Here is a 14,923-nt window from a genome sequence, read left to right as displayed (position 1 = left end):
CAGAAAGTCTCAGTAAAGTCCCTAGATGTGGAAAATTTGATGAAAATGCTAAAACGTTTTGAGATTTCAGATCAGGGTTTCCAGACTCCAGTGTGATAAAGTATGTTAAGTGTAGACAAAAACAGCAGACATTGGTTGTAGCAGCATTGAAAGGTGCTGGTATATTTAACATTGGCGTTACAAAAAACATTTCAAACAAAGTGATGCTGTGTCATCGAGTCCAAAACAAACAGACATAAAAATCAATAAAACGGCATGCTCCCACTTAAGACAAGTGACATTCCAAAAAAGGGGGTTATTTTTTTTTGTATCATCAATGGATTCTTTTAATAACATTTTATAAGCAATAACATATTCCATTTTATAGAAAATAAACATCTCTAGGAAATACTATACACAATTATATTAGTACATCACATCTTACATTTAAACAGCATCAAATACTTCTGTACACCATTAAATAATGAGCTTCGAAAAGAGAACGTTTGGCGTGGAGTTTTTACACTTTCTTTTCTGCTTTAATACTTAAATATGTCTCTTTCTGAAATGACTAAAACGTTGACTGTCTCTCTGCACAGTGCAGCGTTATATCGCCTGGCAGAGAGGAAAAGAGGCTACATTTTTCATACACAAACAGACAGGTGGAGCGTCTCTTTGCGCAGCTGTGAAGTAATTACACATCATTGGATATTTCTGAGCCGTACATTGAAATGAAGTGAGCTAAAACTGTCTCTGCATCCATAATCCGAGCCCTCGTCTGATCCGGTGTGATGACAATGTCTGCTGTATATTATACTGAATATGCGCACAGTTGAATTAAACTCAACAGATTTAATGTTTTTGTTTTTTTTGTTTTTTGTTTTTTCATATATATCTATATATTTCATTTCTGAACACAAAGTCCGACATATACCAAGGGTGACGCAATGATGTTGCCTAGTCATAATGCACATCAATATACACCTTTAAAGATAAGAGCATTATATTAAAATACAGTTTTTTTCTTTAGAACCTGTAAAGCACATCATTTACAGTGTCCTCGTTTATTTTTAGTTTTGTCTCTTGTTCCAAACATAAATGCAGACATTGAGATAGTACATCCAGTGGTTGGTTGCAGTACTTTTGTTTTTTCTGTTAAGCTGTTTTAGTAGCAAAACAGCCCAACATCATGATACCACCGCCACCATGTTGACACTTGGTACAATGTTTTTAGTTTTTTTTTTTTTTTATTTAAATTTTTTTCCCAAGACAGATAAGATCTTGAGTTGAAGATGCACGTCTGCACTCAGACACATATACACAAACACATGGTGAAGATATGGCCATGGAATGATAATGCAGTGGTTATCACATACGCATACCAAAAAACACTTGTATGTGATCCTGTTGGCCGCTTGGACGAGACAGTCAATGGGACGTTCGTGTCCAGTTGTCTGAGGATGACGGGAACCTATCTGAATGCTGTACCCCCACAGACCTATGTTCCTTGCTCTGCATTTCAAACTGTTTGCACTGAGGTCCAGGCAGAAAGACAATGCCACCACCCCCTGCCTTGCTGTTGAGGACTATTTTCAGCAAGCAGCTGTTCAGTTCTCCAGGGTATGAGCTGCTCTTTGCTCCACACCTTGATGCAGTCTCTGGCCATCGTGCTTGTCCTTTTATCACTGCCTTTATTGCAGCAGTTTTGGCTTGCAGGATAAGTGGCAGAATGATGATTTTGGTAGTGAAGGTGGAATACAGAGATATCTTACAAGTCCTGTAGAAGAAGAAAGGAAACATTTAGAGCGACTCTTCTCATTCTAATTTATGAGCCTTTTTCCTTTGGTTTGAAACAGTAAAAGCTTCAGGCAGCTGTGATGCAGGTGGGGAGCCTCCAGGCCACTGAGCTGTGAGAGTGAGGCTTTTTCTGCAGAAATGTACTGAAAACATCAAAGAGAGGCGGCTGCATAAAAGGGGAGATGGATGCAGCGGACCAGGTTTGCTGAAAAAAGAGAACCGTGTAATTGCCCTGGTGTTCTGGCAGTGATGCACTTGCAGTGCCTTGCAAAAGTTTTCATACCTATTGAACTTTTTGTTGTATTACAACCACATATATCAGTATATTGTACTAGGATTTTATGTGATTATTTAAAACATGGTGCTGACCTGAAAAATGTTACATGTTTTTTTATGTAGGTTCCTTACTTAATACTTTCTTGAACCACCTTTTGCTGCAATTACAGCTGCATGTCTTTTGGGCTGTACCTCTAACAGGTTTGCACAGTTACGAACTACATTTTCTGTACAGTTGTCTTTGCACATCACACAAACTCACTCAGGGTGGTCTGTGCATATCCATTTTCAGGTGTTGCTAAAGATTCTCAACTAGATTTGAATCTGGACTTTGGCTGGAACATTCTAACATTCACATCTAACATTGTTTAGGCCCCAATCTCAAGCCTTTGCAGCCTCCACCAGGTTTTCTTCCAGGATTGTTCTGTATTTAGTTGCATCTGTCTTCCTATCAGCTCTCACCAACTTCCCTGTCCCTGTTGAAAAAAGGCATCCCTGCAGCATGATGCTGTTACCACCATGTCTTAATATGTAGGGTAGTGTTAGTTTTCTGCCACACACTGCTTTTAGCATGTAGAAAAAAGCAACATTTTTATCTCATCTGACCATAGGAACCTTTTCCTCATATTTGCTTTGTCTCCTATATGGTCTGTTGCAAACTCTAATAGAGACTTTGTATTGTTTTCTCTAAGCAATTGCTTTCTTTTAGCCCCTTTTCCATAAGGGCATAACTGACATTTGTTCTTTAAAAAGTTTTCCCCACCTCAGCTGTGGATCATCAGCTATCATGGACCTGTGCTGCTTCTCTGAATGAATCTCTCCTTACCCAGCCTGTCAGTTTAGGTATCATTTGTCTATTTTAGCATCATGGACCAAAAAGCTTGGGAATTTGTTTTATAACCTAACTTTCCTTTAAACTGCTAAATGATGTTATCCCTGTTCTATCTGCTGTGTTCCTGGGTCTTCATGCTGTTTGTTTACTAATGTTCTCTAACAAACCTCTGAGGCTTTCGCAGAACATCTGGATTTATTCTGAGATTAAATTACACACAGAAAACAATAACTTCCCTTCCAGTTTACTGCTTTGTGTTGATCTATCACATAAACTGATAATGAAATAGACTGAAGTTTGTGGTTTAAATGTGACAAAGCATGGGGAAAAAATCAAGGGAGTTGGGGGTGAATACTTTTGCAAGACACTGTAGATGTCACTTTTTCTCGCCCAAAAGCCTTCATATTCACCCTCGAAACTACCAGCTGCCCATCCTCAAGCCCTGCTTAGCACTCTGTTTTTGTCCTTCTTCTGGTGCTCTGGTGCTCTCTGTCTCTCTCTTTCTGTTTTCACATCCCTGTAGTAACACATTATTTTTTACACCTTTAGTCACCTCACCATCACAGGAAGGCTCCCCTCTTTTGTTGATCTTGTTTTCTCGCACCATCTCAGCCATTCTCAGTCTGCTGCTCTCTGATGTAACTGTCCTGATTCTCGTTTTTATTCCAGCTCAGCCACAGCCCAAAAAAGTCTGTTTTTCCCCAGTTCCTGTGTTTTTTGCACCCATGTGCATATATGCGAGGTTACAACTAACCTGATAATTATCGCATGTTGATGTGCTGCTACTACGTTATGTTTGGGTGCATTTATTTACTCTTAAAGTGAAAAAACAGGGATAGAGAGAGTCTTCTGACATGGGGACCCATGGGTGGGGTACATGTTTATTCGTGTCTCCTTTTCCCTTTGATTAGGCCGCTCAGCTTAAATTGGCTCGGCACAGACGTGGAGCCCTTCAGATCCCTCAGCCTGATGACAGCTCTGCCTCAGCTCAGCTAACAGCAATCTCTCTCTCACTCTGACTTGCTCTCATTTTCTCTCTGTTTCTCACACTTCGTCTCTGCTGCTCAGACGTGGGAGTGGAGTTGAAGGGAGAGGATGAGAAAGGAAGCGGGTGAGAAAGGGGCTGATTGAGGAAGGGTGAAGGGAGGATTTGGGAAAAAACAAAACATGGAGCTTATAGGATTTCAGAAGGTGAACGGATTGAGATGCTGGGAGAAATGGTGCAGCGGGGGAGCAAAGAAGCGGAATGAGGCTACCAGAAAATAAGAAAGGGGAAGGAGAAATAATGAGAGGAAGAACTAGAGAGTAATGGTGGAGAGAGCATGTGGGGAGAATAACAGGCAGTGAAGGCGGGTGGGGTGTTTTGATCAGCTGCCAGCTTTTTATCCCTGCCAGTCTGCACAGAGGAGAGCAGGAAATGAAGAAGGAGGGAGGGAGGAAGGGAAAATGCAGATGCAGAGAGGGGGAGGGGGTCTGGGGCCACCACTGCCTCAATGCACTGCTGCTCTCTGCTGAATGTCAGCATCTCTGGCTCTCTCTACCACCCCCTCGCATTTGACCTTCCAGGCTGTGCTGCAGTGTCCATTCATCACCAGCAGGTGGTGCCTGTCCCACAGGAACGGCAGGTGTGGTGCAGACTGTTAATGTTCACCAGAAAAGCAAGGAGCCATTATAATTGTAGAGGTCTGAGGGTGTTGGGTTGGTTTAGGGAGCTGAAAATGTTTAGCGATCAGTGAGTTTGGGATGATGAATCTGTCTTTTGTAAGATAATAACAGGAAAATTGTCTTTTATTTCTTTTTTATTCTTGCTCTATTTTGCATAGGCTGACACACTATTCATCCTGCACTGTGGCATACAGTGTATTCTTTAAAAGACACAAGAGAATTCACGTTTTGCACATGTGCACATGTATAGAGAGTTTATAAAAGAATAAGTAGGACAGGAAGAGGGCCAGAGCTAAAAGAAGAAAATGCACCGACATGCATTATCACAAGATACTCCTTATTAGTCCAAGTGTTCCATTCTAACTTATGAATATTCTTCAATCTAAACCCTTCTAGTGTAGCTCTGGGTATATGTCTAGGAGCCTCCTGGAAGGTAAGCTCCATCCTTTGCAGCCTCTAATAGGTTTTCCTTATTGTCCTGTATTTAGCTTGATTCATCTTCACACCCACTCTGACCAGGCTCTCTGTCACTACTGACGACATCCCCACAGCATGATGCTGCCACCACAATGTTTTACACTGGGGACGGTATGTTCAGTGAGATGTGCATTATTAGTTTTCTGCCACAAACAGACCTCTTGGCTGCTGAATACTTTTGCAAACCACTGTACTACATTTATCTCTACATCTCGATGCAATAAAAATCAAATATCAGTTTGAAGAATAAAAGGTCTTCAAGCATTTAAACCTAATCAGCAAGTGTATAAGGATTAATATACATGTATTTCACTTGTTTTGCATAACGTTTTCGTCTTACCTCATGTTTTGGGCATTTGATGGAAAAATCATCCTCGTGGAATTTGCAGCCTACAGGCAGCAAGAGAAAAGGCAAAGAGGAAGATAAGCTAGTGTCGCAGTTAAATGAGGAGAATAAATGAAGCAGATGAACAATGTATTTGAACACTATGTAGATGGAAAAAACTGTAAATAATAAAATGCAAAATAAAGAATTACAAAGAAAGTAAGAAGAAAGAGAGATGGGCGCAAGTGAGTGGATGAGTTGTAGAGCAGGCAGGCAGGCAGGCAGATATGGCTGGTGCACTCAGCAGGATTAAAAAAGGCCTCACTCCTCTCTCTGTGCTGGCTCTGCAGACGTGGCAGGCCTTCTAATCCTCACACTGTACCTCTCTGGGATGATGTTTCACAAGGGCAAGCCATGTCACATACATGCTGACACTTCCAATGGCAACAGCAAACACGAACACACACATATATCAGCTAATGGGACATACATACTGGTAACATGCTTCTGAGACGAACATTAGGGAACATTTAGGCAAGCATTACACACATCAGTAGATGCACACACACCCACATTCAGAGCCCCGACAGCCGCGTGGATGGATGGAGCCACAGGGGTTACAGTCAATAATGCACACATAGAAACTCTCCCCCCCCCTCTGTCTATTCCCCCTCTCTTTCTTTCATACTCCCACTTTCATCATCCCCTTTAATCAAAGCTCTCTTTCGGGTTTCCTCTCCTTCAGAGCACTCAGACGTATCGTTTTGCATTCAATATTGCTACTCCTTGATGCATTTTCTTTCTCAGTTTACCCACATCTACTTTCCCTTGCCTCTCCTTTTAATGTTTCACTCTTTTTAAACTAAAGCTCAAGCTCATTTCCAGATTTTTACTTTGGCTTTTGTGTTATTTCAGTCCTTTTTTTTCACTTACTTATCTCTTTGGCGCAGATGTAGTGATATTTATAAGAGCAGCCTCTCCAACAGCAACTGAGGGATGCCCCCAAAATCTGGCACTTGTGACAGCTCTGGGGTTCATTGGACAAAGAACACAACCAGTAAAATCCAAGTCAAAATCAATTCAAGTTAAATAATAGAGAAACAAAGACATGTCTAATATGTATTGTGTCTTTTTATGATTGTTAACATACCGTTTGAGCTGACTTGCTGGCAGCTTCCTTCAGTCCATATAACCTTCCAGCTACCATAATTATCCCCTTGGTCCAGATGGTACAGTTTTCATGAGCCCAGTGCTGTTTGGCCACAGCCTCCATTTGTAGCCTTTGGAACGTGCTTTCATTGTCCTCTTGGTCTTTCGAAGCAACCGTGCAGATGTTTTGGAGCTGGTTCATTCTCCTGAATCTCTCTCTGAGAGTGAGTCTTCTCGGACCACCCTCCTGACAAGGTCTTTCCGGTCTCACTAGCCGTCGGTAATGCCGGTGATGCTGCCTGCTGTTACCAGCCACTTCAGATGAAGGTTCTGTATTTCCCTCCTTGTCTGAGTTCACCATATCTTCTGTCTTTGAGGAGGTACCTGGTTCTTCACTACTGCTACTATGATTCCTGTCAATCTTGTTGGTGTCTTCCCTGAAGAATTGCGCGTGTGTGATAGTCAGAATTTTCCGTGGAATACTATCTTCTGTGTAGTAGGGTCCACACAAATCTCCTAGGTCCTTATAGTTTGGCGGTTTCCCACACAAGCAACATGTAGGACGCTTATCAGATAGATTTGTATTTACCAATGGTCCTAGTTGCATGGCAGCAGTGTGTGGGACTACTTTAGCAACCGTGAAAGGATTCCTCATTCTAAGTATGCCCTTTTTTCTCCGTCTCTGAAATACAACGGCGTCTTCAGGCTTGTTGACTATGGCACACCAAGAGGAAAAGTCTCTGGAGTTGTTGATCCGTACATAAGGACAAAAAGATAGTTTGGAATTTCGGTTGAATGGTCTGCTCCTACATCTTTTCACAGAGTTGACCACCATGTTTTTTTCTGTTACAGTCAGCACAGGACCCACAATACTAGTCTCCTCGCTTTCTGTCTTCTCTTGTTCCCTTCTTTCCCTTTCTTCTTTTTCTCTTTCCTCTTTTTTGTCCTGTTCACATCCAGCTTCCCTCACAACTGACTCAATAACCTCAATGGCATCTTTCATCCCAGGTTTTGGCCCAGGTTTTTTGTGAATCTTTACTGGCTTTCCAGGTGTCTGTTCCATTGAGGCTTGGCTTCTTTTCCGTTTGGTTGGGTTTGCTGACGGTTTTCGGCCTCTTCGAGGTTTCTGAATAAGTTCTGTGGAGACAGACTGATGGGTTTCTGTGAACTTATCCTGGTTAGTTGGTAGACGTTCTGTGGACTCTGTGGTGGCCACCTTCTCCTCTATCCTTTCCACAGGTTGCAATGTTTCTGTTGTTGTGTTTGTCTCATCTACTGTCTCATTTTCCTCTAAATTGGCCTCTCCTTTTCTCTTCTTCCTCCTTTGTTTAAGGTGCATTTCATGGTTGTTCTTAATGGCTCTCTGTTTTGCAAGCCTTGGTGTTGTGATTATGAGACTGTCTGCTTCCAAAGCTACTACTGATGCATCTGTACTTTCCACCATGGCCCACCTTTTTCTCTTAGTTCTGAAAGACTTTGTGGCATCAGTAGAAACACTCTCTGAAGTCTGTTGTGTCCTCTCAACTACAGCCCCAACTTCTAATGATGTCTCTGTTGAGGTCAAAGCCTCATTGACCGTGTCTATCTTGGATTCTGGTTTACTTTTTTCCTGTCTTCTGTCATTCCTGTTTATAATCTCATCTTCCACTAATGGTCTCACTATATTTATTGTTGATTCCTCTTGACTTAGCTCATGCTTTCCACTTTCTTGTGATACGTCCATTGTGATTGCTCCTTCTTGCTGTTTCATTTCCTCCTTTGTAAACTCTGTTTTCTCAGTGTTATTTATTTGAATTGAAGTCTCCCCTTCCTTAAGGACAAATTCAGGAAAAGCCTTAGATGTAATATCGTCACTTAGACTGCTGTCTTGTTGGCTAGCTGGGAGGTGTTTCTTTGAGCTAGGAGATGTAATCTTTTGTACCATTGCCTCATATTTCTGCCCTCTGCCTTTGCGTGGGGGGAGGACCTTTGTTTTAGTGGGGCACAATGGAGGCACCACAGACACATCACTGTTAGAAGATCCACTGTTGTTAGGAAGAATGTCTTTGGTTGTTGTAATGCCCAGAGAAGCTTTCCTGGGTGGTCCTCGCTTTCTTCTGGGGCCTCGGACACTTTTCTCTTTGGATGCGGGTAGAGCCTTTTCAAACAGGACTGGTTGAGGTGACAAAGTTCTTAATTTGGGCTTTGGACCTCTTTTCTTTTTTACAGGTGGTGTGCAGATTTCTGGGCTAGATTTGCGCTTTAGTGTAGGTACTGTCTTTTCCTTAGATGCCTCAGATAAGACTGGCTTTGCAAGTGGTGCAGGTAAGTGTATGGGAACATCTGTTATCATGGTATCAGCGTCTGGAGGTAGAATTTTTTCCACGACTGTGGTCTCTTCTACTTTTAGAGAAATATCACGGAGTTTATTTTCTGTTGGTGTTTGGGTTTGAATGTCTTCCACTCCCCTTTCTTTTTCTTTTGATAGTTTATCCTGTGAGGGTTTTCTGGATCTTAAGACCATATTGTTGTTCTCCCTCTCTGGTACCTTTACCTCTGGAGAAGCTTGTTTTTCCTCTGGTTGAGGTTTTACATCCTGGTTATCCCGGAGTGTTGTAGTTTTCAGAGCTTTCCTGGCCCTGCTTTGCTTTTCTTGGACTTGTTGCCTTGAAACGTCCTGGTTCATCAATTTTGCTTTTGAAATTGAGCCCCTGGGGCGACCTACTGGGGCTTTGATGGGAGCAGAATCTGTGGCGGTCAAAACCTCAGCGGGCTTGATGCCAGGTTTTAGACCTGGTCTCAGGGCTGGTTTTGGTCCAAGTTTCAATCCAGGCTTTGGTCCAGGCTTTGAACCTGGTTTTGGCCCTGGTTTTTGTCTTACAGTGGTTTCAGTTTTCAGATGAACTTCTGATTCATTTGGTGCAGGTTTTTGTCCTGTCTTCTTTCCAGGTTTTGGTCCAGGTTTGGGACCTGACTTTAGGCTAGGTTTAAAACCCGGTTTTGACACTGGCTTTGCACTTGGTTTTGGCCTTGGCTTAGATCCGGGTTTTGGACCTGGTTTTCTCTTCACATTAGGTTCGACTTTTGTTTGCAAATCTGGAGAATTAAACGAGCGAGTGCACATTCTTGACTGAAAACCATCTTTCAGCACTTTAGGAGTCTGGCTCACAATAGAATCCTGATGAGCAAGGTTAGTTTGATCAGAGAATAAAATAGTCTTGCTTGGAGACATGCTTGTTTTTTGCGTAGAAGAGTTTGTTTCTTCGGCCACCTTCTCTTCCTCCTTCTGTAAGCTTAGTTGTCGCCTTAGCACCACGCCTGAATGCATCATTCTCCTTCTTCCTCTAGCATACTTGCGTCCATATGTCCTTGGCTGAGCAGATGGGACCATAGGTTCTGGCTTTGTCAGTGGTGTCACAGCACTGGCACAACTTATGCCTGGTTCTATATCATCATCGCCTTTTTGAGGAGATGGTGGAGTGTCTGCCCAGGAAGGGGCAGAGGGTAATATTGACTTCCCTGGCAGTTGAGGAGAGTCTGGCTCCAGGACCTTAGCATCGCTGTGATCAATATGATCTCTAGCCTGAGCAGGAGGAGCAGCCTTGTCATTGAGAGCAGAGAAGATTGGCATAGCAGACTGAGGCTGAGGTACTGTGTCACCAATAGCTGACTCCTTTGTTGAAGCATCTGTTGCTGTCGTAGCTGCTGCTGCATTTAGATGACCAGGTCCCCGTGCAAAATCACTGTCGGTATTGAGTGCTAAATTTTGACTTTCAATCCTGCTGCAGATATCTTCAGATGGACTCCCTTGGATATCTTCATTATTCATGTGATCTCGAGTTAATGACTGGGTTTCTTTCTTTCCTTCCTCTACTTCTACTTCTCCAAGCAAAAGCTGTGAAAGAGAACTTTTTTCATTTTCTTCTTTCTCATCCTCATTTGCCTTATCTTCTCCCCTCTCCTCTCCTGCCTCTTTGTCATCCTCCTTATTTCTGCTCTCCTTCTTGTCATAGCTACACGCTTCCAGGACTTCAGCTTGGGGAGTTGGAGAAGTGTTTGCTGAACTGTCATCTTTCTCTGTGGAGTATTGATCCTGCTCAAGGTCTCCTCTTGAAATGAAAGGCAAAGTTTTTACAGAACTCTCAGATGCAGTTGGAGATTCAGATTTGAATGCCTCTGACTTCATCACTTGACTAAAGTGATCTTTGTTACTGGAATCAGAGAGGTCATCTGGGGACTGTTCTACTGAGTCTCTTGCATCTGAGTCATATTTGCTGTGGACCTCTTGGTACATCGTCTCCTCATAGCAATAGTTTTTGTCTGCAATATCCGTGTTTATTTTGTTGTAGAAAGCTGGGCATTTTTCCTCACCTGTCCATTTCTCTTGTTTCTCTGTAGGGTTGGTTGAGTCTGAATTGTTTATGAAGTCAAGAGTTTTCTCTATTGCTTCCTCTTCTTTTTCAGCAGGTTTTTCCGTCCAAGCTGATTCTTCAAAGTTCTCTTTTACAGGCTGATTGATATGTTGTATATTTGATGGGGAGTCACTTTCTTGTTTCAGGGGACTGGGGATTGTAATACTTGTTGGAGACCTCTCATCACCAATGCTCTTCGCTGGAGTACTCATGCCATCTCCTCCTTGCCCTGCCTGACATCTTATAGGATCAGGTGTAAGGTTGTGCAGACCTGAGTCCCCAGACCTGGTAGACATATCATCTGGAGAAGCAATAGAGCAAGATGACGCCGTGTCCAGACTGAGTTGTGTATTGTTATGGGCCTGAGCTGGACTTCTGCCCTGGCCAAAATAATAGTAGCCTCTGTCCAATGGTTCATCACTACTGCTGGAGTAGCCACCCTCATGGAGTTCCATAGGCAATGGTTGGTGCTGTGGAGTAGAGTAAGGTTCATGCATGGGGCCTCCACTCATATTACCACCACTGTCTGAATATGGAGGACTTTTGTATTCTTCACCCTTCTTGGTGGAAGCCCCACTTCCAATGCTGCTGTTGCTCCCACCACTGCTGCGCTTACTGCCTTTTTTGTTTGCAACCAGCGCTTCTGAAAGCAGAAGCTGTTGGACATTATTGGAGATATTCTCCACCTGAGAGGTGAGAGCGTTTAGGCTCCACAAGCTGGGGTTTGATAACAGCTTCTCTGAGAAGCGCTCTTTCATTATGGGCGCTTGTGGTGTAGTGGTATAGCTGTGGGATGCTGTGTGGGATATGTTAGGTGAAGGGTGAGACCTTGGGGGCATCAGCATGGTGTTCACATTGGCTTGATCTTGCATACCAGCTGAAGAAGATGACGAGGAGGAGGCTGCTCCCGGTGTCATTGGTGGTTGGCCATACTGGAAAGACTCTGGATTGGTCATTAATGGTGAAGGGGTGGAACTATATGAGGGCGAGCGGCCGACAGAGCGAGCAGGGGAATGGCTTGAGGAAGGGCTACAAGTCTGATAATACTGTTCTGGAGATCTGACAGGGAGCTCCGAAAGACAGTAATTTTGCTGTGGTTGGTTATAGTGCTGGTATTTAGGGTGGGATTCTTGGGGATTGGTCATTGCCTGTAAAGAGGTCTGCTGCTCATAACCTCTGGGTGTTGGCTGCTGGTACCCATAGCTGTTTGGGGTTGACCTGTAGACTCCCTGCTTCAGACTGCTATGACTACTCAGCTGTCTGCCATACTGGGAATTTGGAGGTATGTTGTAGCCTTTATAACAATGGGGCATGGGACTGCATTTTTCCATGTATGGGGATGGAGAAGGGGAGGGTTGAGGGTAGTGTAGGTGACCCTGGGGATACATGAGAGGTGAGGGTGCAGGGTTAGGAGGGTGGGGCTGGTGGTGTGGGCTTGTGTAACTTGGGGTAGAAGGCTGATGGCATGGGGTTTGGGAGTGTCCTAACATGTTCGAGTCCATGTACTGGGAGGAGCCAGGTGCTGGGGATGCACCTGCCTCCAGTCGACCCACCATCTCCTGTTCATACTGTGCTAACTGTGCCGGGTCCTCCCACTTCTGCTGGAGATGATTCTCGCTCATATACTGGGCAGAATAATTTCCTGGGCCCATGTGATTACTATAGCCCCCATGACCCTGCAGGTGTTGACTGAGGCTTGGTGGGGGAACTTTGTTTCCTCTGAAGGATTTTTTTGTTTGTGAGGCTGGTGAGCCCCCATTTCCACCACCTGCAGTAGTTCCTGGGTACCCAGAATAGTTTTGTTGGCTGTAACAGTCCTTGGGTCCTCCAATTCCAGCTGCTCCTGCAGTTGGCACATTTGCTGTGTTAGACATAGCCTCATAGCTTGACCTGTTGTGTCCTGGGCCAGGGCCTGGATGTGGACCAGGGCCTGGGTGTGGATGCTGTGGTTGGGGATGATGTGGGTGTTGTCGGTAGGTCTCCAGGCGAGATAATTCATGGGGCTCCTGCTGATAGCAAGGTTGGTTGCTGTGGTAACCACTGGTGCGCTCGCGGAAGGACTGCATAACTCACTCCGTCTATAGCATGAGCAGGGAGGGGGAGGGGGGATCTGGGGTTGTGAAAGTATGGATGGAAGAAGGAGAAGAAATAGAGAAAAGGACAAGAAATTATGAGGCTAGGTGTTAAACTTGGGGTATACAAGAATTTTTCATTGTCTGAAGTGAACTTCAGAGTGTATTTCAAGAGCTACTTACAATAATATTTCCTCTTTTTTGAGAAAAACAATATTTTCAGACACACAAAAAGATCCAAGGCAGATAATGTGTTGCACATCTTACCAAATTCACATATTGAGTTTTATTGGCCTAGTTTGATTGACCAGTGTTCAACCTAAAGCACTACTGATATTTTTTTTTAGCATCTGTACATTTCGGTGTCATTGTTTGTGTCCACAGCATGTATATCAAATGTGTATAAACTACTTGATTACTACTAGGCAATTTTGATTTGAATCTCTTGTTATTTTTCCAACCCTTCACTAATATTACATTCAAGCTCTGAAACAAATATTATTTTTTTTCCGGTTAGGGGTAATAACATTTTCAGATGGGCCCCTCATTCTTTTCTTCCTTCTGCTCAGATAGAAACTCTTGTTTCCTCCCAGGAGAAGTAGGCACTAATACAATGTGTATGTGCATGCTCTAAATGCACCAGCAGAGGGTTTATGTTGATAGTGCGAGATCCGTCTCTTCCAGTATGTATGCGTGTGGGGACTATACTGTTTCGCCTGCATGCGTGTGTTTGTGAATGTGTTTACACAGAAGAGAGATGAACAAAGGAGGGGTAGAAATTTTTGCTGATGTATAAAAGGAAAAGAGTCACCTGGAGACAGAGCACAGAGCCCCTGAGTGTGTCTGTTTGAAAGAGGCAGTTTCAGTACAATATCCCAGCTTTCAATCCACTCTGGGGACAGTGGTACATCCCACCAGACACACAGCAGCGTTATTCATCTATGAACACTATATGTGTGTGTGTTTGTGTGAGTACAATGGAAACCAGAATGTGTTAAATGTGTGCACTTCTTTTTTTTTCACACCTAGATCTAAGTTTGCTGCTGAGTTTGGTTCTGTTTATGGTATGCAATGCTGTGGTCCATGTTTTAAAATATACTACAAACTAATAATCGCATTCATTGATAAACAGACACTTGTAAATTCCAATGGAGACCTAGTGTCTGCCTTCTTGCCATCCTTGCTCCCCTACTCTCAGCTCAGTACTGTTCCACCTGGGGTGATGTGTGTGTGGGCAGACTTGTTTACACAATAACAAGGAAAAGGAGTGGGATTCTCCCAAACCAAGTGTGCTCAGCACAGCAGGCAGGATCAGCTAAGACTCACGTTATTTTCTTATCCAGCAGAGCAAGGCCTTACATCCCATGTTGAACATTTTTGAGTTTACACTGCCTTGCAAAAGTATTCACGTTCCTTGAATTTTTTTTTACATTTTGACACATTACAAACATTGCAAACTTTAATTATTTTTTTTTGGGATGTAATGTGATTATTTTGATGAGGTTCTGAAATTTAATTGGGTCATTTCTAAACCTGAAATATGCTTTGGCCTGAGCCATTCAGTTATGGCTCTGACTTTATTTTTTAAGTCTTTGTCCTGCTGAATGATGGAGGTTCAAGTGTTTTTAAGGGAATGTTTTAACAGGTTTTTATTCAGGATTCCCCTGTATTTAGCTACATCCATGTTCCTATCAAATCTGTTCAGGTGTCCTTATCACGGCAGAAAAAAAAAATCCTTTCAGTATGATTCTGCTATGTTTCACTTTGGGGAGGATGTGTTCAGGGATTCGTGCAGTGTTAGCGTTCTGCCACACAGCATTTTGCAACTAGGCCAAAAAGTTGGACTTTGGCTCTGATCTCTTCTGATCAGAGTTCCTTCTTCCACACTCCGTAGCCCTTACATGGCTGGCATGTTTAATGGGACTTTGTCAAGTGCATGATTATTAGTTTTCCTGTGAAC

General features: G+C 43.3%; 1 protein-coding gene across 1 annotated transcript; it reads right to left on the bottom strand.

Annotated features, from left to right (window-relative positions):
- Nucleotides 1-135: 135 nt before the first annotated feature.
- LOC124864367 (retinoic acid-induced protein 1-like) lies at nt 136-12,998 on the bottom strand. Its single transcript, XM_047359135.1, has 4 exons — nt 6,502-12,998; nt 6,285-6,378; nt 5,367-5,416; nt 136-1,756 (listed from the first exon to the last, which is right to left on the bottom strand). Exons 1-4 carry the CDS (start codon nt 12,955-12,957, stop codon nt 1,748-1,750), a joined length of 6,609 nt encoding a protein of 2,202 aa, XP_047215091.1. The 5' UTR covers nt 12,958-12,998; the 3' UTR covers nt 136-1,747.
- Between the last annotated feature and the right edge of the window lie 1,925 nt (nt 12,999-14,923).

This window comes from Girardinichthys multiradiatus, chromosome Y, assembly GCF_021462225.1.
Source record: "Girardinichthys multiradiatus isolate DD_20200921_A chromosome Y, DD_fGirMul_XY1, whole genome shotgun sequence".
Classification (NCBI taxonomy): Eukaryota; Metazoa; Chordata; class Actinopteri; order Cyprinodontiformes; family Goodeidae; genus Girardinichthys; species Girardinichthys multiradiatus.
Note: the sequence above shows the minus strand (reverse complement) of the source record. Positions and strands in the feature narration are given on the sequence as shown.